Source organism: Schistocerca piceifrons, chromosome 3 (genome assembly GCF_021461385.2).
Source record: "Schistocerca piceifrons isolate TAMUIC-IGC-003096 chromosome 3, iqSchPice1.1, whole genome shotgun sequence".
Lineage (NCBI taxonomy): Eukaryota > Metazoa > Arthropoda > Insecta > Orthoptera > Acrididae > Schistocerca > Schistocerca piceifrons.
The window spans coordinates 663,910,192-663,932,055 of record NC_060140.1 but is presented as its reverse complement, the minus strand read 5'-3'; the positions used below and the strand labels follow the sequence as shown (position 1 = coordinate 663,932,055).

Below are 21,864 nucleotides of genomic sequence, written 5' to 3'. Positions count from 1 at the left end.
TTGGAGGATGAAATCCTGAGCATAAACGAGGAAGTAACTTCCGTTAATGATCCGCCAACAGCACGAGCTGCTACCGAAAAGCACCGTGGGGAAGGGGCAGGTAATTACCTAAAAGTAATTGAAGTCCACGAGGATTACACGAAATATGAATTAACAGTAGATGTGAGTAAAGCTGATAATGAGGACGTTTTGCCGAAAGAGGATACTGAGTTAAAATCTAAACCTGACGAAAACGCAGAGGAAGAACTTAGTGCCTGTCTCAGAAAAGCTTTTATGTTAGAACCTGAAAGCGATCCAGAATGGTCGGATTCGGACGATAGTTCAGATGACGAATATTTCGGTAATAGTGGAAATAATGGAAATACAGTTAATTGCGATATTGTACCTAATGATGACGAAGTTTCAAAACAAAATCCAGATGTTGAGACAGAACAAAGAAAGAAAGAGCCACCTGACGACTCAGGATCTATTTTACATAGAGTTCAAGTAATTAATGACTTTGAACTTCCGGAACCAAAGAAACCGCCAGATATAGGTGAGGTGAATGTTAAAAGCATATCTTGGGACGATGTTATCGTCGACCCGGATTTGCTTAGGGAAGACCACAACAATGAAAAACATTCGACGGTTAAACAAACTGTAATACCTGTTGAAATTTCTAATGTGAAATTGCAAGTACTTCTTGATACTGGATCTCAGATAAGTGCAATCTCCCAGTCGTTTTTCGGACACATTTGTGATAAGCCTGGACTAGTAATTATGTCAGTGACGGGTGTAAAAATTGTTGGTGCTACTGGCAAGACTAGCAAGCCGGTAAAGAACCAGATTTTGGTTGAATTTAGTATAAAAGGACAAAATTTTGAACACGATTTTTTGGTTGTGCCAGACTTGAGTACTGAAATGATTCTGGGAATAGATTGGTTGGATAAAGAGGAATAGATTGGTTGGATAAAGAAAAGGTTATTATTGATTGTAGCCAGGAAGTGATCAAAATTGATAGTACATCTAGGAATTTAGAAGTAAAATTTGAGGAAAATGGGAAGGTGTTCGATTCAGAAATTGATTTTTTATTGTTGGAGATTGACCAATGGAATGATGGTTTGACAAATATGTATGAGGTGTACCATGTCCAGAGGTTAATAGATGAGAGTGACAAGCAGGGGCATAATTTTAAAGAAATTGTGAAAAATTTGAAGGAGATATCTCCTGATCAGAAAACAGAATTGCTTGGTATTTTAGAAAGTAATAGCACCGTATTTTCGGACAAACCTGGCCTAGTGAAGAACTTCGAATACCAGATTGAGACAGTAGAGCATAAACCTTTCTTTGTAAGACCGTTTTCGGTACCCATATCAAAGAGGCAGGGTGTGCAAGTGGAAATAGATAAAATGATAGAATGGGGTGTAATCGAATGGAGTAGCAGCGAATATAATAGTCCCCTTATCATCGTGAACAAAAGGGATGGGGGAGTAAGAGTAGTTATTGACACCAGGACTTTGAACAAAATTGTAAAGAGGGAAATAGACAGACCTAAAAATCTGGACGAAATGCTCCAAAAATTTTATAATGTGAAGTATTTAACCAGTCTGGACATGACCGCCGGATACTGACAAATCCCATTGAGTAAAGAATCCCGTAAATATACTGCTTTTCTATTCGCTGGGAAATGCTATCAGTATAAAGTAGTGCCATTTGGGCTTAGCACTTCTGTGGCAGTATTTATTAGGGCACTGGACTTTGTATTAGGGAGAGAATTGAGTTCCCGGCTAACCATTTATGTAGATGATTTACTGATTGCTACAGAAGAATGTAAAGACCATTGTGAATTATTGCAGAAAGTTTTTGTTGCTCTACAAGCAGGGGGCATGACGCTTAAGTGGAAGAAATGTGAATTTGTGAAATCGGAGATAAAGTTTCTGGGGCACATTATTACTGCGACCGGTATTGGCAAGGACCCGGAGAAGTTAAGTGCAATAGCAGTGTGTCCAGCTCCTAGAAATAGAAAACAGTTGAAAGCCTTTTTGGGTTTATGTGGGTTCTATAGAAAATTCGTCAAGGGGCAAGTTTTTAATAGTCCTCATTTGAATAATCTACTTAAGAAAAATAGTGCTTTTGTGTGGACTGAAGGGTGCGCGAGAGATTTTGAAAATTTAAAAAGTGAACTTTTGAATGACAAAATTTTGCATCACCCCATACTGTCAAAACCTTTCCATATGAGTACTGACAGCAATGCTTATGGAATTGGTATAGAAGTTTTCCAAGAAATCTGTGATGGCGAGGAAATCGAACACAGGACTATCGTATTTGCAAGTAGAACTCTAACAAAATACAAGAGAAACTACACTATATCAGAAAAGGAAGCTTTAGCCATTATATGGGGGTTAAAGAAATTCAGAAATTATTTGTGGGGCTATAAACTCATCATACATACTGACCACAAAGCTTTAACTTTTCTTAAGGATTGTCGTTTACTTAATGGCAGGCTAACTCGTTGGGCTTTGTACCTGCAACAACTTGATTACGAGATTTGCTATGTTAAGGGTACTGAGAATTATGTGGCAGATGCGTTATCTCGATTGCCTAATGGTATGAGTGAAGTGCCCAATGAAAATGGTGAAGAGGGTACTTTTCAGATAAGGTATATGAAAGAGGTTTCAGGAAAAAGGAAAATTGAACAAATATGTAAAAATATGAGATACCATCAAAATGAGGATCCGACATGGAAATCTGTGAAAGTAAATTTTGACAGTGTGGAGTATCCTCAAATTAAGAAGTATTACAAAATCTTTAAAGGCATTTTATATAGGAGGAAAGACTTAGCCACTGAGGAATGGAGAGTATGTTGGCCACACCAGTTCGATACCGAGGTCATAGACTATTTTCATTTAGCATTGGGGCATAGTGGTCCAAAGAAATGTTTGGATAAACTGAATAATGTAGTAGTGATTGCTGGTAGTGTCAGTAAGAGGGTAAAGGAACGAATTAAGTCGTGTGATGTCTGTCAAAGGGCCAAAGTACCGAACAGAACTAATAGAGGTCCAATGCAAAGTACATTACCTGATGACACCCTAGAATTATTATCGGTAGATTTATATGGTCCCCTCCCAAAGACTTCGGGAAATTGTGCATATATTTTAGTAATTTTGGAAGTATTCTCAAAGTTTGTGAAATTATACCCCTTGAAAAGAGCAACAGCAAAAGCTGTATTTAATAGGATGGTCGAATACTTCAGAACCATCGGGAAACCCAAGGCAGTACTATCTGACAATGGACCCCAGTTCATATCCAAAATTTGGAAAGAAGGAATGGAGCAAAATGGTGTGGAGGTTAAATATATATCAGCTTATCATCCTGCTAGCAACCCGGTTGAAAGGTACATGCGAGAAATCGGAAGATTGTGTAGAACGTACTGCAGTCATAACCATAGGGCCTGGGGCAAGTTTATATCGGACTTTGAGACTGTCATGAACACATTACATCATGAAACTACTGGGTTCCCACCGGAAGAAATTTTGTTAGGCAGCAGAAGTAAAAGTTTAATTGAGGAAAAACTAGAGTTTCCACCTTGTACAAGTTTGGGGTTGAGTCAAAAGAAAGAATTAGTCAGAAAAAAGGCAAAGCAAAAAGCTGAATCTAGATCTAAAAGACATGATAAAAATCTGAAAGTTTCAAAATTTAAAATTGGGGATTATGTTCTTTTAAAAACCCATGAAAAGTCTAGTGAACTGAACCATGAAATTTCCAAATTCAAATACATCTATAATGGACCGTATATAATACAGAACATTCCACACGATAATGCTTACTACCTGATCTACCCAAAATCCAAGAGACCTTTAGGTGTAAGAAATGTTGTGGACCTGAAACTGTATGTTCCTACGAGTGAGTGACCTAAGTACTCTCAGAGAGCAATTTGCGTTAAATATGCTGTATCTTATGCTGAAACTAATTTATTCCAAATGTAACTAATCTTTGTAAATGTATGTATACCAATGACCGTGTGCTAATGTACTTATGTGAGTTTCAGATTACCGAATGTACTGTAAATGTAAAGATGTATGGAGAAATTTACTGAAAAGAAAGGATACACGCTATCAGCCAGATAAAAGATGGGACTGTCAAAAATGAAAATGGGCAGTGTATGAGCCATAATATAAAGGACTGCCAAACACCAAAGAGGGCAGATAAATAGTCAAAGGAGAATTGTAAGTGTGATACAGGAGACGTGACAATATGAGGTGAAAAGGACTGCTTTTGTAGTTAAGTGGTTGTGTTCCAGATTTTGAAATTATTTCTTTGAGAAATTTAGTAAAAATGAGTAATTTGCTATTTAAATAATGTTGTGACAGGAGAGTGGACTGTGCCAAAGGCACTTAAGTAAATGATAAGTAAATGTTCTTGATATGTTAAAAAAGTGTAGACCTATATAATGTGAGTGAAAGGAAGCTTGTGGTATAATTTTTTTTTTTTTTTATTTTTTTTTTTTATGGGAAATTCACATAAAGATTCAGAACCACTGTATAAATGTAAAATTTAGTGTTCCCATCAAATTTGTACTTAGTAAAATTTACTGGAAACAGGGGCATGTGTAACAACAACTGTACATATAATAATTTTTTCCTCTGATTTTCAATAAATTAGTGTAAGCAATGTTTTGATTTCATTTCTTTTTCTTTTCATGTCATTATGTTAAAGAAACTGTAAGCAACTTTCGATGTGAATATTAATATTTATGTCAAATTTCAAGCAATGCTATAACAGAATTGAAGTGTAACCCATGTTGAATCTATTGTAACATGTTTAAAATTGTAATTGTGCGCCTGGTCCATACGTAGGCAATGTATTAGGATATGTGGAATGTAAAACCTTTGGTGAATACCATGTCTGTAGGGGAGCGGTAAAAGGTGGAGGCAGGCGAGCGCGGGAAAATACACACGGGCGCTGCACGGCATAACGGGCTCAGCAGTAATAGTCGGAGTTGGGCATCGGTCTAAGAAACACGCTCTGGATCGAGGAAGCTCTCCTGGAAAACGTGATTTCATTGAGCCTCGGATGTGCCGTTTCCGACGACTATACAGCATGGCTATATTCCATAGGCACTAAATGGAAAAGGATTGCGACGCTAAGAAGAAGCAAAGTGCCGATACATCAAGAGCCATAGCTGTGATTGTATGTGTGCTGTGCGCCTCGCCATCTCGCCGCCCGCCAACCGCCGCATCGACACGAACATGTTGAAACATATAGTACTGTATTCGTGTGGACCAGTGTTAATTTTGTTTCTGACTGTTCAATAACAACTTAACTTTTACCAGAATTGTCCTATCATTTAATTATCCTCATCACTAACCTAGACAGGGTCCTTTCCACATGTTGTGCAATCCAAGTGTCCCGAAATGAAGATTTAAAGTTTATGTTAATAAGAATTACCTGCAGACCTATCTATGCTAGAATGATGTTTAAGGAACTTTATTGTTAATGAATATACAAGTAAAGAACATAGGTCTGACAAAGTTGGAAGATAATGTTGAAAGTGGTTTAGTAATGAAGTATAATTAATTTGAGACAAAAATAATAGTAGTTAAATAAGCAAGAAATAAGACAAAAAGAGTAGTAATTCATATATTGGAAACCTTGAGTGCTTAATGAGTTCAATAGTCAAAGAATTTCAATACAGTGACAATTCAGGGTCCCCCCCCCCCCCCCCAACCCTCCTTTTCTTTTCTATTCATTTAAATTCTTAAGTGTACTGAACTGATTTGACCAGCAAAGTTAAAGTCAATATAAAAACTAAATTTATCAGTGTTTTACCCTTCTTAAAATTGACATTGTATGTGTGTTTCAAAAGTGCTATTTCTAGGGTAACCTATGCCCGATTTCAGTCGGATCAATAGACAAAATGCAGTTTGTGGTAATCATTATAGTGTAATGTTGTGTATTTATAGCTTGTCCAAATTAGTACAGAAAGGGAAAATATTAGTTCAGTAGATTTTTCTGGTTCTAAAATTTACCATATAATGCAGTATTACTACGAGTTGTTATGCTTGTACGTACATCCACTTGTACAAGGAAAAAACTCACTTAATGCCTAATCAGGCTGGCGACCGTATTATTAACAATTGGTAGCATCTGCTGTGTATGTTTCTTGCCCGTCCTAACGTGTAGTTGCACTTCAGACTTGCTTGACGTATCATTGTTGTTACTGAGTGGGTGTAAGTCTGATTTTGCCTCCATTCAGGTACACGCGGTCAACATATTTACTAAAATCCTTTCTTATAAGGTGAAGCCCGTCAACTTACCATAGTACAGGCTTTAAAGAGTTAACGTACGCCAGAGCGTAGACGTTACAAGGGGTGTGGGATCTGAGAGGTCAGGAAGGATTCCTGTAGATGGATCATGAATAAGTTGGCATACAATGGTGCTGTGTGGATGCTCATTGCCACACCCAGATTTGTTTGTAGGTGACGCCTTGAAAGGAGAAGAGATTGTAGGTGAGGATATAGTAGGTCATGGAGACCAGGGAAGAGGTTGTAGGTTTGGAATCTTTTAGGCACTGGGGAAGGTCATGGACACTAGGGATGTTAAGTGTCCATATCAAACTTACCAACCACCAGCAATACTTCCACTTTGACAGCTGCCACCCATTCCATGCAAATAAATCCCTTGCATACAGCCTAACCAACTGTGGCCATTGCATCTGTAGTGACAAGCAGTCCCTCTCGAAATAAACCAAGGATCTCCCTGAAGCCTTCACAGACAGTAATACCTTTCCAACCCCGTACAGAAACAGATCTCCTGTGCCTTTTCTCTCTTGGCTTTGGGTTGAGTATGACTGGTAGGGTTGGTGGTGAAAAAGTGTTTCCACTTAACACCTGGGAGAAGGAGAGTCTTTAACAAGTCCATCACGAGTGTATTTGAGAGTGGAGCTAGAGATAAGGCCTTTGGAAAGGACTCATACTTCTGTGGAACTGAAGTTTTTGGAGCAAAGGTTAATGATTGTGTTTCAGGTCTGATTAGATTCTGGATTCTATATGGTGATGGGAGGGAGTTTCTGAAGGTGTGGTAAATGCTGTAGGCGTGTGAGGCATTGTTTACTGGCTATGAGGAGTGGGGGAGGTTTGGAGGCTGTTGTAAAGGTGGTGGAAGTTGGGAGCAGGAGGTGAACAGGTTGGAAAGTACTTTGAGGTGGCGTCTGCATACTGCTCTTGTTCCTGGAGGTCAAGTGTTCCAATGTGAGAGATGGGATGCAGGAATTTGGGATACAGAGCAGGAGAATTTTATGGATGGAGATGAGGAATTAGGATGGCGAGGGCTGACGGAATCTGAACAGATGGAGGTCGCCATGGAAGGACGGGTTGCAGACAGAGATGGGTAATTTGATGGTAAGGTCATTTGGTGATAATTTTCTATGAGCTAGGCAACAATGCAGTAACAATATGTGGGAATGGGTTCTCACGAGGGATGAGGAAACTTTTCTGTATTGGCCCAGATGGAAGGAGCAAGGATCTACAGAAGAAGATAAAAATTGGGTAAAAGTTAAGTAAATTACATAAAAATATGTGGATGAAAACCACGAGACAAACGGAACAGATGAGGTATGAGGAAAAAAAGTAAAACCTGAGGGAGTAGGCCTGACAGTGAAAGGTAAAAACGAACTGAACTAATTATGAAAACACAATGTGATCAAAAGACAAAAATTAATAGAAAGATGACAATGTGGGATGCAGCTCGGTGGGTGGATGTGTGTGTGAAGAGAGATGACAGCATTTGTAAATGTATTGAAGAAGGTTAGTACCTGCATTCTGGAATAAGGGAAGAAAACGAGATTTTTTTTTTTTTTTTTTTTTTTTTTTTTTTTTTTTTTTTTTTTTTTTTTTTTTGGGGGGGGGGGGGGGGGGATCGGGAGGTAGGTCAAGGTTCAACAAGTTCATATGGCACAGGAGGAAGGTACAGAAAATAACATGCAAAAATGCATGAGAATGAGTGAGGAAGAGTGGCAATTTGAAGGTCTAGGATAAATTATATCACCCATCCAGCAACAAAGGAGCACTCCCTTCATGACTCAGTACCACACAGGACTGAAGCAACTGAATCACATTCTCCACCAGGGTTTCAACTACCTCTCGTTGCACCCTGAAATGAGGAATATCCTACCCACCATCCTCCTCACTCCTCCCAGAGTGGTATTCCACCACCCACAGAACCAACACAGTATCATCGCCCAACCCTACACAACACCTGCACCCAATCCCTTGGCTCACAGCTCATATCCCTGCGGCAGACCTACATGCAAGACCAATCCCATACATCCTCCCACGACCACGACCACCACCACCACCTACTCCAGGCTGGTAACAGGCACCTTCTATCCTATCAAAGGCTATCTATGAAAGCAGCCATGTGATCTATAAATTAAGGTTGAACCATTGCAATGCTTTCTACTCGGGCATGGCAACCAACAAGCAATCTATCCACATGAATGGTCACCTACAAGTTGCGGCCAAGTGACAACTGGAACACCCCATTGCTGAACATGCTGCCCAACACATTGTACTTCACTTCAATGACTGCTTCACAGTCTGTGTCATCTGGATTTTCCCTACCAACACTAGCTTTACAGAACTGTGCATGTGGAAACTCTCCTCGCAATATATCCTAAGTTTCCGTAGCCCCACTGGCCTAAACTTTTTCAAGTCCCTCAACTACACCTATCCATCCCTTTCACAACAAACCCACAAGTCTCCATACCCCTCCTTTACTCCGCTCCCGAAGAACCTCCTGACAGCATCTAGCAGCCCTACCCTGTCCCCACCATGTCCCTGAAAGCTCCCACAGGCAGCACTACACTTTCTTCCACCTTTATCCTGCTACACCTCATCCTCCTGCCTCAGCCTCCTCCTTATTCCTACCAACCACAGATCACTGTCCCATCAGGCACAGTTGCTCTACACAGTTCACCCTCAGCAGCCAGAGATAGTGGCCATGCGTGTGTGAGTTGTGCTTTTGTGGTTGTGTTTGTTTTCTACTTTAGATTAAGGCCTTGTGGCTACAAGCTCAACTGCACCAGTCTTTTTGTTATGCCTGTCTGCAACTCAATGTGTCCTCTACATGATGAGCAATCTAATTTCCATAATATTGTTGTTTACTAATATAGACTACATTACTCCAGGAAAGATAATTTTTATGCATTTCAGTTCTTTTAAACAAACTGTTACATTAAACTATGCTAAGAACACAAAAAACAAGACTGAGAAGAAGTCCTTCCCTTGCTGTTATTTGAATTCTTGGGCCAAATTAGCTTAATTACAAATTAAAGGGTGTAATAAATTAAGAAGTAATGAGTGCATATCATTCTGATCCTTGGATGCAGAGAAGTATATATAACAGAAACAACAGACAAAAAGAGAACCCAATGCTACATAAATTAAAAAAGAGTGAAAAGACAATGATTCAAAGACTGCAAAACCAAAGTATACACAATTACAGAAAACATTAGAAAAAGAAGTACATTGGAACCTTCTTTTTCGGACTACTTAAAAATCTGGATACTCTACTCCAGGTCACAAAAAACTGAGTAACATGGATTAAATGTTGTGACGTATGTTGTATTTATTTTCAGATGAAGAAAAAATTATACATTAACTATATTATATGCTATTCACCATGAAGAGGACATACTGAGTTGCAGACTGAAAAGAAAACACACACACATTTACACAAGCAATCACACCTCACGCAGCCATGGTCACTATCTCAGGCCGTTTTTATTTCTGACGAAGGATTTGGCCAAAAGCTGATTGTGTAACAGTCTTTTCACTGTCCCTGTCTGCAACTCAACATGTAATCTTTACTGTGAGTAGCAATCTATCGTTTTCATAATATTTTGATATTACAACCTAGACTTTCTATTGTCAAATTATACATTATTTTCACATAAATACTGACAGGATATTGAAAGGGAAAAAGAAGTTTTATACACTGAAATAATCAGGAACTTTCTTTTGGGCCATATTTTTATGTCACTTATATGCAGTACCATCACATAGACATTTCACTAGCAACCGTTCAGCTGACATTGTTTTCATCTACAGTTCTAAATAAACCATTATTAAGACCATCTGTATTGTTGCCACTGTACATGCCATAATTGTGGTAAACCCACAGTTACCAGTACCTTTCACCATCTGCCTCACTCCCGATCTGTATGCTGTGCTGGCTGCATGTGCAACTGACTGTGCCAGCAGACCACAGATGTTGTTCAATGCACTGAGCTAAAGCTTGCTCGCCCTAGATGCAGGGATCGACACCAGAGGCTCCACTGTTGGCCTACTGTGCACGGCTACACCACCAGCTCTGCACACAGACTAAAAAATAGCACCACAACATCAGTGATGTCTATGCTTGTCTATATCTAGGGCAACAAGAGCCTTCCAGCTTCAGTCAACACTGTGCTGTCACCTGTTACTTATCATGCAGCCCCCAAGATTTAGACGATGTTATGTTACTGACCTTCTATCTCCTCCGGCCAGTTTCATGTTATTGTACAGTGTGCCATCATGTGTTTTAGCCTACCAATAAACAGATTCAATAACCAATTTCATTTGCTGTGTGCCACAACAATACTGTCTTCAGATTGAATACTAATTTTGTCAGATAATCCATCATAGTTGGCATCATAGTCATTTCACAGCCACTCGTTCACACCTGTAACTTGTGCCTGACAAGGAGAGCTCCCCAGCAGTGGGACTGACTTTTTGAAATTATCTACATTCTGATTTACGTCGAGGTCCCAGGTCACACCCTGTAGCCACACACTCTGGTGGGCCCTAATTTGCGAGCAATCGGTGAAAAAATATTAGGAATTTCGGGTGAGTGTCTACAAATTTGGAAAAGGCATGCCATTCACTCTGGTGGGCCCTAATTTGCGAGCAATCGGTGGAAAAATATTAGGAATTTCGGGTGAGTGTCTACAAATTTGGAAAAGGGATGTTTAAGAGACTGGATGAGCAGTGTAATGGTCAAGGAGGAAGCCTCACATCCTAAAGGTTGTGGGTTCAAACCTCATCAGGGGGTTGGAAAATTTTTATTTTTTATCTTTATTAAAATGACTTTCATCATTATTTTTAACCAATTAATTGGTTTAAATGTAATTTTTTATTTCCACTGCTTTGTCACGTCAATTAAATTTTTTCATTTACTCTCATTTTTCTTCCTAACACCCTTTTTCCACTTGGAATCTTTGTTCATGAGATTTTAATTACTATTGTGCATTCACTTACGTTAATTTCTACCATTTTAACATCCTATATTTATGTCCTCATTAATGCATTCGTTATTTCTGTTCCTCAATTTGCTTGAATTTTGAATTATTTGTCATCCTCTTTTTTGATTAAATCTTCATCTGCATTACTTCATCCATAGAGCAATAGTAATTTATTAACAATGAATTTTTGACACTACTACATAGTCAATATAAACAGGTTATTTCTTCTTTTATTTTGTAACCAATACTTCGGCAGTTTCAAATGTTTCAGTATCATGACAGATAGATAAAAAAAAATTAAATTCAAATGCACAAAGATCCCAAATTGAAAAACAATGATGGAAGAAAAATGAGAGCAGTTGAGAAGGTTAATACAATGATTAAAATGATATGACAAAGAAATATAAATAAAAAATACATTTACCCCAATTAACTGGATAAAAAATTGCCACAGTATTAAGATAATGATTTAAAAATACAAAATTTCGAAGTACCTGACAAGATTTGAACACACTACTTTTTGGAAGTGAGGCTTGTACCTTGGCCATTAGGCTGCTTAACCTGGCTGATGTGACAAAGAAATAGAAATAAAAAATTACACTCAACCCATTTAATTGGATGAAGAATGGCCAAGCTGAATAAAAAATAGCCAAGGTATTTAGATAATTATTTAAAAATAAAAAAAAATTCAAAGTATCTGACATTAGAATCCACTATCTTTTGCATTGATGTCTGTACCTTGACCATTACACTGCACTACCAGTCTGTTAAACATACCTTTTTTATAAAGTTAAAGAGCATCAAAATATTCTGAAATTTATTTCGACAATTACTCGCAAACTAGAACCCACCAGGGCAAATGGCTACGGGGTGTGATACTTGGGACCTTGATTTAATCACCATATAGATGATTTCAAAAAGTTAATCCCACCACTGGGAACCTCTCCTTGTGAGCATCATGGAATCAAAGCAATGCTTCAATGTAAAATTTGTCAGCAATATTTTTCTACAATTCTTTTTTATCCGTCCTTGGCAGTGCATCTAACTTTTTGTCCGTGGACACTACCACCTTCTTTCTCTTTAATGTCATTTTACACTCACAACAAAAGGGGACAATATAGTACTGTGCAGATAATGCCAACTTGTTAACTGAAAAATTGTCAGAATATGTGTAAGGTGATTGGGTGAACTTAAATTTAATGATTCTGGGCATATATTGTTGCCACTATTGATCTCGAGTATCAATCAAACACTGTCCAGTTACTGCCCTATTAAGGAAAATGCTATGGGTCAATCAGATCCCGATAAATGAGTTCCCACAATACAACAAAATTAGGCTATAAATAAAGGTCATTAAATATAGATCAGAGGTTCAGGTGGGGAAGGAAATTGACTTTGTGACTTTCTCTCTTCCAAAGAAAACATTTAAATATTCAATATAATCAATTTGCAGAAACCACATAATCACAAACCAATAAATCGGATGTTTAGAGGGATTTGAACCCCCACTTTTCCTGAAAGTGACATCTGTGTGCTAAACACTGTGTCATGTCGCTGTCAAAGATATTAGAAATGGATGTAAAGGAATTAACACAAGCAGTTCCAAAACTGTAGACATTGTTGAGGAAAGAGGAATGGTTTGAGCTAACAGAGAAAATTAGTACACATGACATGAAATGAGGAATATCATCCCCACTATACTCCCCACCCTTCCCATGATGGTCTTCTACTGTCCACCCAACCTAAACAATCTCACTGTCTGTCTCTACACTAACCCTGCTTTCAACTCATTGCCTCATGGCTCATGTCCCTGTAACAGACCTAGGTGCAAGATCTGTTCCACACATCGTACATACCACCACCACCACCACCACCACCACCACCACCACCTTCAGCCCTGACAGGCATCTCCCAGCCCTGTTGCAGGTATCCCACACCCCCTCACAACCAACTAAAGGCAGGGTCATCTGTGAAAGCAGCCATGTGATCTACCAACTTAGCTGCAACCACTGTGCTACATTCTACATGGGTATGACAACGAACAAGCTGCCTGTCCACATGAATGGCCATCGTCAAACTGTGGCCAAGAGACGGCTGGACGACCCACCTGCTCAGCATGCTTCTCAACACGTTGTACTTCATGTTAACGACTGCTTCAGACAGCCTGCGCCACCTGAATTTTTCCCACCGACACCAACTCGTCTGAACTGTGCAAGAGGGAACTCTCTCTTCACAATATCATTCATTCCCATAACCAGTTTCAACCTCAGGCATTCTGTGTCCTTCACCTGCTTATTCCCTTCCCTGCTCCCAATCCAGTAACACACATGCCATCTATCCTGCATAGTAGTTCCCCTTCTTTACTTCTCTCCTCTCCTCTCCTCTTTCTCCCTCATCCGATCCCCCCCCCCCTCCCCCCCCCCCCTGTTCCCATCAGCACAGTTGCATCTAACAGCCCTAGTCGATCGCCACTACATCCATAGCCGTTACTACAGGCAGTACCAGCATCTTCCCTCACCACTGCCTATGTATTGTGCTTGTGTTAAAGTGAGCGAGATTTCTGCACCTGATGAAGACTGTGGCATTCTAATCACTCATCCACTACTGCTGCTATTTCGACAATGATAACTCTTAAATGTAGAATCTGTATCAAACAGTCTTTCCTTCTCATCCCACCCAGTAAGTCTCCCCTGACCCGGGGTTCTGGGTGACTTTTCTGAACTGTACCCCTTTCCCTAAACCTCTCCAGTCCTTTTCCTTCACCCCTCTTCCTTCCCTTCCAACTCTTCTTGCCAGAAGGAGGAGCCACTGACTCCAAAGTTAAATCCTTTTGTGTGCATGTTCCCTTGCTGCCACTTGGTGAGTAGATTTTTTTTATCTATATGTTTATATTATATTATCATAATTGATTATTTTCATTGTTAAACATATTCATCTGATGGTTTGGAACAGCATTAGAGTATGGCCTCTTTCCTATAACAGTTCAAAGTTCCACTACGCACTCTGCCCTAATACTATGTAGAAAATACACAATATCTTAAAGTCAAAATCTTCTACCATCACTTTATAGCTGCCTAAATATCAATTACTACGTCCTCTCACTTGTCAGAAAAACCACTGGTTCATTATTATTTTAATGATTCTTTGGGACTAAGTGGTGAGCATTAGCTACAGAGTCATGGAAGGTACCAACTGGTAAATAATAGAACGATATCTTTTCAATTAAAGAAGTGGTTGCTTTCAAGAGCATTAACATGAAACAAAGAATATTTTTTTCACACAATAGCAAACATATTTTCAGCAGTGCTTTTCACATAAATTCTTGAAACATCTATTTCCCACTGTCCATTCTGTCCTACCAATTTGCACCTGAAATATATACAAAATTGTGTGTTTCTTTTCAGATTAAAAAAAAAAAAATGCCTCTTGGACATAAGGTCTTAAGAGCAGAGATGAGTGGGAAGAATCAGTCACAGCCTAAACAAAGGAAGCATTCCAGTACTTATGTGTGATGGTTTATACGAAATAAAAACCCACTAAATTAGGATGACTGGAAAGATTGCAATTCCATAACATAACAACTGTACCAGCTCACACAGTATAAGATAGAAGAGAGAAATTTTGTATTTACATATTACTTATGCTGAAACTGAATGAAAACTACACTATCGCAATTTTTTAATTAAAAAAATAAGGAAAAGAACTTATTTACACTGCCACAAATAATTAAAGTCACATAATTGCATTTTCAGTATCTGTAATTACTGGAAGAGGCTAGAACGCTCCTTGTGAATTTACAAATATAAAAAGCTACTGGAAATACAGGAGCTTAACATGAATAAATTATATTAGAAATAAAAAAAAATAAAAAAAAAATTTGCAAGTAACTCAAAATAACCGCACCTGTTAATAAAATTCTCAGATGCATTGTTGCCAGCACATGCAAGAGTCAAGTTCGCTTCTCCATTTGAAGCACTGGATGGTGGCACTTTGTCAATATTCAAAGGCTCACTTGGAACAAATGTTTTGCAATCTGATGTATCAGTCTCAGTCTTTGCTACAGCTGCAGCAGCTGCTGCTGCATTACTAATAGCAGAAATAGCAGCATCATTTGCAGCCACCAAAGATATCTCAATGTCATCTGTTCCACTTTTTGGTATTGTCTTCCCACTATTTTCATATACGTAGGAGTTTACTTTGTCATTAACTCTCTCCAGTGTAATGGACCTGAAGAATAAAATAAACTACGATCACTCTTAAGATAAAGACTAAGGCTAAAGGAAATAATTACCGTAGATAACCACTGAAAAATACACTTCAAAGAAATGAGGCACATTCTTCAATGCCACCATTCACTGCCTTATGAAACAAAAACTCCAGCTCTGCAGTGTATAAGATTCACACATGACTGGATGCTGGAGTTGGAGAGGAAGAAAACTGATGATCTCTATTGACTAAATTTAAGAGCAAATTTTACTGGCCCGCAGTGGTAATCCAGATGTGGTTTTTATTGTTCCCATGGTGTCTGGTGGCAGTTAGGATATGGTCAGTTTCTTGTGTATCTTCCACAGAAGTGTTTGTGGCTGCCTCTTGAGCTCAGTCTATTCGTTCACTAGCTACTGCTGGCAGCCACGATAATGGATTCCTTAAACCATCATTGTAGTTAGTGGAGGACTTCACTATCTCAGTCATCTCTCGTACAGTGGTCAAAACCTTTTACAATATTTTACAAGATGAGATGAACTCTGGCCCTGAAAGCCTACAAATTTTCTTGAGACTTTAGCGGACAAGAGAATCCCCTAGATCTGAACATTTGAACTCATCCCTTCTTCTGTCAGTGTACACTGAGCCTCAACATTCTTGCTACATATCTGAGATGTATGTTGGCTTGTATTTCTCCCTTATTTACGATAGATAGCGTGTGGTCAAATTTCGGTACTAATATGAAGCCTTACTACAAGTTTTTATAACTGCAAGTATTATCAAACATGAAAAACATCATTTTAACAACACTACCTTTACTACTCATGGCACAAAAAGAGACATTCTTTAGGGGAAAAAAAAAAAAAAAAAAAAAAGCCTTGCCTGATATTTTCATTTGTGGTGTATTGATGTGCTTACCTGTCAAGTTGATATTTCTTCTGAGGTACAGTTTTATGTTTAAGATTATTCAGCAGTTTACTTTTGCGCTTCTTTGCCTTTGAACTTTCTATTTTCACTTTTGATTTCTGTGTTTTTGATACATTTTCTGTCAAATTATCTGTTTCAGAAACTGATATCAGAATTTCTGGATTTAATGGATATTCTTCAGCCAGTTCTAACAGTACATCAGGATCTTCCAATGTAGAGTTTCTCGTGTTCTGAGTTTTCTCTGCAGGAGATGCTGGACTACGCACTTCACCAATTTCAGCACTGTATAGACTGAAATTATTAGCTTCTATGAAACTCAATATTATATGCAGTCAAAAATATACACAAGTTTGGAAAACTGAACACTTACTTTGATGCTAGGAAATCATTGTTAGGCATCTCTTCCGTAACTGTTCCACAGTCGTCCAGCAGTTCTGTTGGATCTAATTCATGAATGACTGGCCCAGTAGGAGAGTGATTATCCTACATAAAAGAACCATAAGTACTACAAAGATATGCTAGCAGAAGACAGAATTTTTCAGTGGCACACTTACTGTAACAGAATTCATTTCTGAAGTGTCTTCACTCAGCTTGGGTGACTTGCTTGGTCGATTTGTGATATCATTGAGCATAAGGGGGTAATGCCTCTTCACTCCAATGCCTCCATTTCGTGATGATTGCACCATTGATACGAGGAACTGAATTAACTGTAAGCGATAGACACATGTAAGTGTATGTACAAATGACCTTGAGCTTTACGTAAAGCTTACATCAGTAATCTCCAACCTTGTTCACAATTTGTTGCTGTTTCATGTGTTTTTGTCTTAATACAGCCACTTCCCTCCACAGAACTTCATTTTCTCTTTTCATTGCAGCAAGTTGAGAATCCAAAGTGTCCTGACGTCCTTTCATATTTTTAACTTCATTTAAAACCTTATTTACAAGTTCTGGCTTTGTTCCCGAACGGCCATCTTCTGTTTTGTTAACAGGTATCTGTAAATAATATATTGCCAGCCGATAACAATCAATAATTACAGCATTTAAAAAAATTGTAACAAAATTTAAATACACACAGTGAACTTCCAGTTAGTTCCTGTCTACTCTTCACAGCTTCACACAGCACCTTTAGACTACTACAAAACATTATTATGAATTTCATTCTTTCATTTTGTTGTATATATTGTGTCAAGAAATAATATTCAAACACTCCATTTTTGATGCAAGTTAACAAACCACTCAGAGAAGGAAGTTTCTGTTTATTATGAAAACAATAGTGCCCTGTACTAACAAGCACTTGCACTTTTGAAGTTCTTAATATTTTCGTGAATTACTATGGTAAATAATATAGATTCATTCAAAAGTAACTGCAAAACTCAAACAATAAACACTGGCCAGAGAAATGATAAACACCTTGACGACACTTCTTCAACCACTGTTTATAAAGGTATGTACTATTCTGCAGGTTTTGCTTTCAACATACTTCCAGCAGAAATGAAAAATTTGAATGACAATTGCAGTGACACATACACTTACTTTCAAATGGCTGCACATTCGGCAGTGCTGTATCCTCCACACATGGCACCTCAGTCGTGTGTGTGTGTGTGTGTGTGTGTGTGTGTGTGTGTGTGTGTGTGTGTGTGTGACCACCTTCAGAGCCCACCCTGGATCCAGGATTTGATCAGGAGGAATTGCTTTGTTTCCACATTGATATTGCCAAACAGCAGATGGTTGACGGTTTTCCTGTAACATCAGCATCATGAGCACTATCGCCAGAGCCGATGTCTGAGGTCAACATGGAAACAACCCAGGTGCCCTGGTGTTGCCATATGATTTGACATGGGAAGATGTGTGCAGAATGTGTCCGCACCCAAAGCACTTCCGGCCATATGCTCCCGTTGCAGCATGCCACCTTAGCCAGGGACCAGCAAATGAGGACAGCATGGATGTCTCAATAACCCATGACCACCCTAAGAAAGAAGGAACACAGTGATGTGTGGGCGTACTTTAAAAAAGCCACGCTCCCGTGGAATAAAGTTGTGTTCAGTCTACTGGTTGTGTTCTAATTATACCAAATTCAACACAAATCACATATTTTGAACTATCAAACATGGGAAAATCCAGGATGAAGTGTAACAATATTAAGAAAAGGATAGTTGCTACTCACCATACAGTGGGGATGCTGAACTACAAATAGGCAAACAAAAAGACTGTCAGAAAGTGAGCATTCAGCCAACAAAACCTTCATAGAAACTGGAACACACACACACACACACACACACACACACACACACACACACACCGACAAGCCAGACTGCAAGTAGCAGTGCATGATGGGAGAGGCAACCAAGTGTTGTGTGTAGGTAGGAGTTGGAGACAATGAAAAACATTTTTCATCTCAATGACTGCTTCACAGCTTGCACCATCTGGATCTTTCCCACCAGCACCAGCTTTTCTAATTTGCACAGGTGGGAACTCTTACTGCAGTAAATCCCATATTCCCGTAACCCTCCTGGCCTCAACCTCCGTTAGTCATTTTCCTTACCCTTCTACCCCATTCCCTCTTCCCATTCCAGCACTACACAGCCCTCTATTCCACCAACACACTCTCAGTCTGTTTACTTCTCTCCTTTTCTGCTACCCCCCCCCCCCCCCCAAATCCCTGCCTTTCGTCTAACCTTCCGAATGCACCCAGCTGTCCCACCCTCGCTCCACCTCATCCCTGTACGCTCCCACAAGCAGCACTACTTTACCATTTCTGCCTCCTCCTCCTCCCTACCCCAGCCTCCCTCCCCGGTTAACTCTCACATCATGTGCTGCTGCTCAGTCTGGCTTTGCCAGCCACAGACTGTGGTCGTGTGTGTGTGTGTGGGGGGGGGGGGGCATGTTACGTTTATGTGAGTGTGTATGTAGTCTATTTTCAATGAAGGCCTTATTGGGTGAAAGCTCACTTTCTGACTGTGTTTTTGTTGTGCCTATCTGCAACTCAGTATATCTACTGTATGGTGAGTAGTAACTATTCTTTTCATAATACTGTTATATTTTGAACTACGTGTAAAGGCCTCCTTTGGCACACTAACATTATTGTGGACAGGAATTTGTTGCAGTAATTGAGAGCCTTGTATGGTGAAGTACTGCTGTATACAGTAAAGTAAATGTTTATTTCTCTAATTTATGTGAGTGTGTATGTAATCTATTTTCAATGAAGGCCTTATTGGGTGAAAGCTCACTTTCTGACTGTCTTTTTGTTGTGCCTATCTGCAACTCAGTATATCTGCTGTATGGTGAGTAGTAACTATTCTTTTCATAATACTGTTATATTTTGAACTACGTGTAAAGGCCTCCTTTGGCACACTAATTTTATTGTGGACAGGTATTTGTTGCAGTAATTGAGAGCCTTGTATGGTGAAGTACTGCTGTATACAGTACAGTAAATGTTTATTTCTCTAATTTTTGTAGTCCTCTCCATTACTTTTAAATTTTATCAGTTTTCCGTGAATCATGTAGTGACTCATTCCACATAACTCTGGCTATCTATGTTCTCACAGAACCTGACGAATTTACGGATAAATAAATGAGAAATTAAATTACTAAGCTACCTAACACTGTAAGCTGCTGCTACACGAAGAAATGAAAGTGAAACATTTGTAAGTGGTTGTTAAACCAATAAAACTGCTACCCTTCTGGAATTCTTGATCAAGACGAGTTCCAAGACTCAGTCTTTCAGGTCACCTTCATATATATCTTTTTTCAAGTGAGGGAGAATGGCCAGAAAATAAAAAAAAAAAAAAATTACATTGCCTTATTTGTAATTCATCAATGTGATTTTTTCACTATGCCTTCAGCTTCTGAATCTACTTCTAATTCATCCATATGCAATTCAGTCACAGAAGAAGCAAGTATAAAGCAAAAGCAGTACAAGCCTTAGTTTTTTTTTTCAGTTCCTGACTCAATTGAGTATAGTGATCTATTCTAAACACAATTACTCTAAAAATAATGTACCTACCTTCCTTTTAATGTGCTCCAACAGGTAAGGATGACCCATTAGGAAACACTGATGTGCAAATTCCATCTCGTCTTTATCAACTTTCAAACCACCACTTTCAATTGACACAACTTTATGGAAACCATCTGTAACAAGAACAAGGTAAGAATGAAAAATAAATTATTTGCTTCTGTTGCTGTAAGTCTTAGATAACTCTTAGACCATAAGGAACATTAGTAACATCACTTCAAGCTAATTTAATTGTGCTTTCAACATCAAAAAGCAAGCAATTTTTGCACATTGGATAATGGGTGTTGATAAATTAAAGCAATTTTGGGAAATGTATTAAATAAATTTTAGTGCAGTGAAAGTGCAAACATTAAGCAATGTCCACGTTACGAGGTGCAGCGCCATGCACGATTGCACAGAGCAGATCCACAAAAAATGTAGTCGAGTGGTCGTAGGTACACAAAATAGTTCCAGTATGTGCACATCACATCTGTAAAAATGGAAGATGAAACTCTGAAAATTGCAAGTGTTTTCATAGTTGTTTATCAGCAGCTGGAGTAGGAAAAACATAGAAAATGTCATCTGGGGACGACACCAATGCCAAAAAGTTGAAAGATATTTGGCAGAAGTGAGTGATTTATATATTAGTAATGATTGGTAGTATATCAATGATAAGATTTGCAGATGGCATTTCTATTCTCAGTTAAAGCAATAAAGACTTGCAGGATATACTGAAAGAGAGAGACTGAGAGTGAACTGGAGAAAAATTAAAGAAGTGAAGAGTAGCAGAAATGAGATTAGTGAGACATTTACCTTCAAGTAGACGACCATTAAGTAGAAAAACTGAAGCAATCGTGCTTTCTTGGAAGCAAAATAACACATGATGGTTGCAGCGGACATAAGAAGACAAAGAGGACATTCCTGGCATGTATCAAAAATAGACCTTAATTTTAGGAAAAAATTTATGAACATGTACATTTGGAGCCATCATTGTATGGAACTGAATAAGGGACTGCGGGCAAATTGGAAAAGAGAATTAAGCATTTGAGATGTTGTCCTATAGAAGAATATTCATAATTAAGTTGAATGCCAAGAAATGAGAAGGTTTTCGACAGAATCGGTGAGGAGAGAAACATATGGGAAATCAACAATGCAGGAAGAGACAGATTGCTACCTACCATAAAGAAGACTATCCAAGTCGCAGACAGGCACAGTTAAAAACAAGCTAGAACACCTCATGCACACACAACTGCCAACGCCAGCATCTCTGGTCAGAATTGAACTATCACATTGGACGTAAGCAGCAATCTGGAGAGGGCGGGGATGAGGAAGGGATAGTAGTGTATGGGTGGGGTGAGACGAATCTTCTCTGGTGGAGTGTGCAAGGACTAGACTGTCAACACGTGCAGCGTCACGAGGTAGCGGGCAGGGAGGCAGGGAAAAAGGAACAAAAAAGGAGAGAAGCAGAGAAAAATGGGCATAT

At 38.9% G+C, this 21,864-nt stretch overlaps 1 protein-coding gene across 5 annotated transcripts in view; it reads right to left on the bottom strand.

Annotated features, from left to right (window-relative positions):
* Positions 1-21,864, bottom strand: part of LOC124787874 (heat shock factor protein) — a 191,550-nt gene that overhangs the window by 94,194 nt on the left and 75,492 nt on the right. For 4 of the 5 annotated variants that reach the window (XM_047254844.1, XM_047254847.1, XM_047254846.1 and 1 more), the window contains exons 3-8: positions 20,394-20,518; positions 17,177-17,383; positions 16,945-17,097; positions 16,761-16,873; positions 16,382-16,681; positions 15,164-15,487 (exon numbers count right to left, since the gene is read on the bottom strand). In XM_047254844.1, coding sequence (XP_047110800.1) covers positions 15,164-15,487; positions 16,382-16,681; positions 16,761-16,873; positions 16,945-17,097; positions 17,177-17,383; positions 20,394-20,518 — 1,222 coding nt within the window. The remainder of the gene's footprint in view (positions 1-15,163; positions 15,488-16,381; positions 16,682-16,760; positions 16,874-16,944; positions 17,098-17,176; positions 17,384-20,393; positions 20,519-21,864) is intronic. The other variant, XM_047254843.1, reaches the window with a different exon arrangement.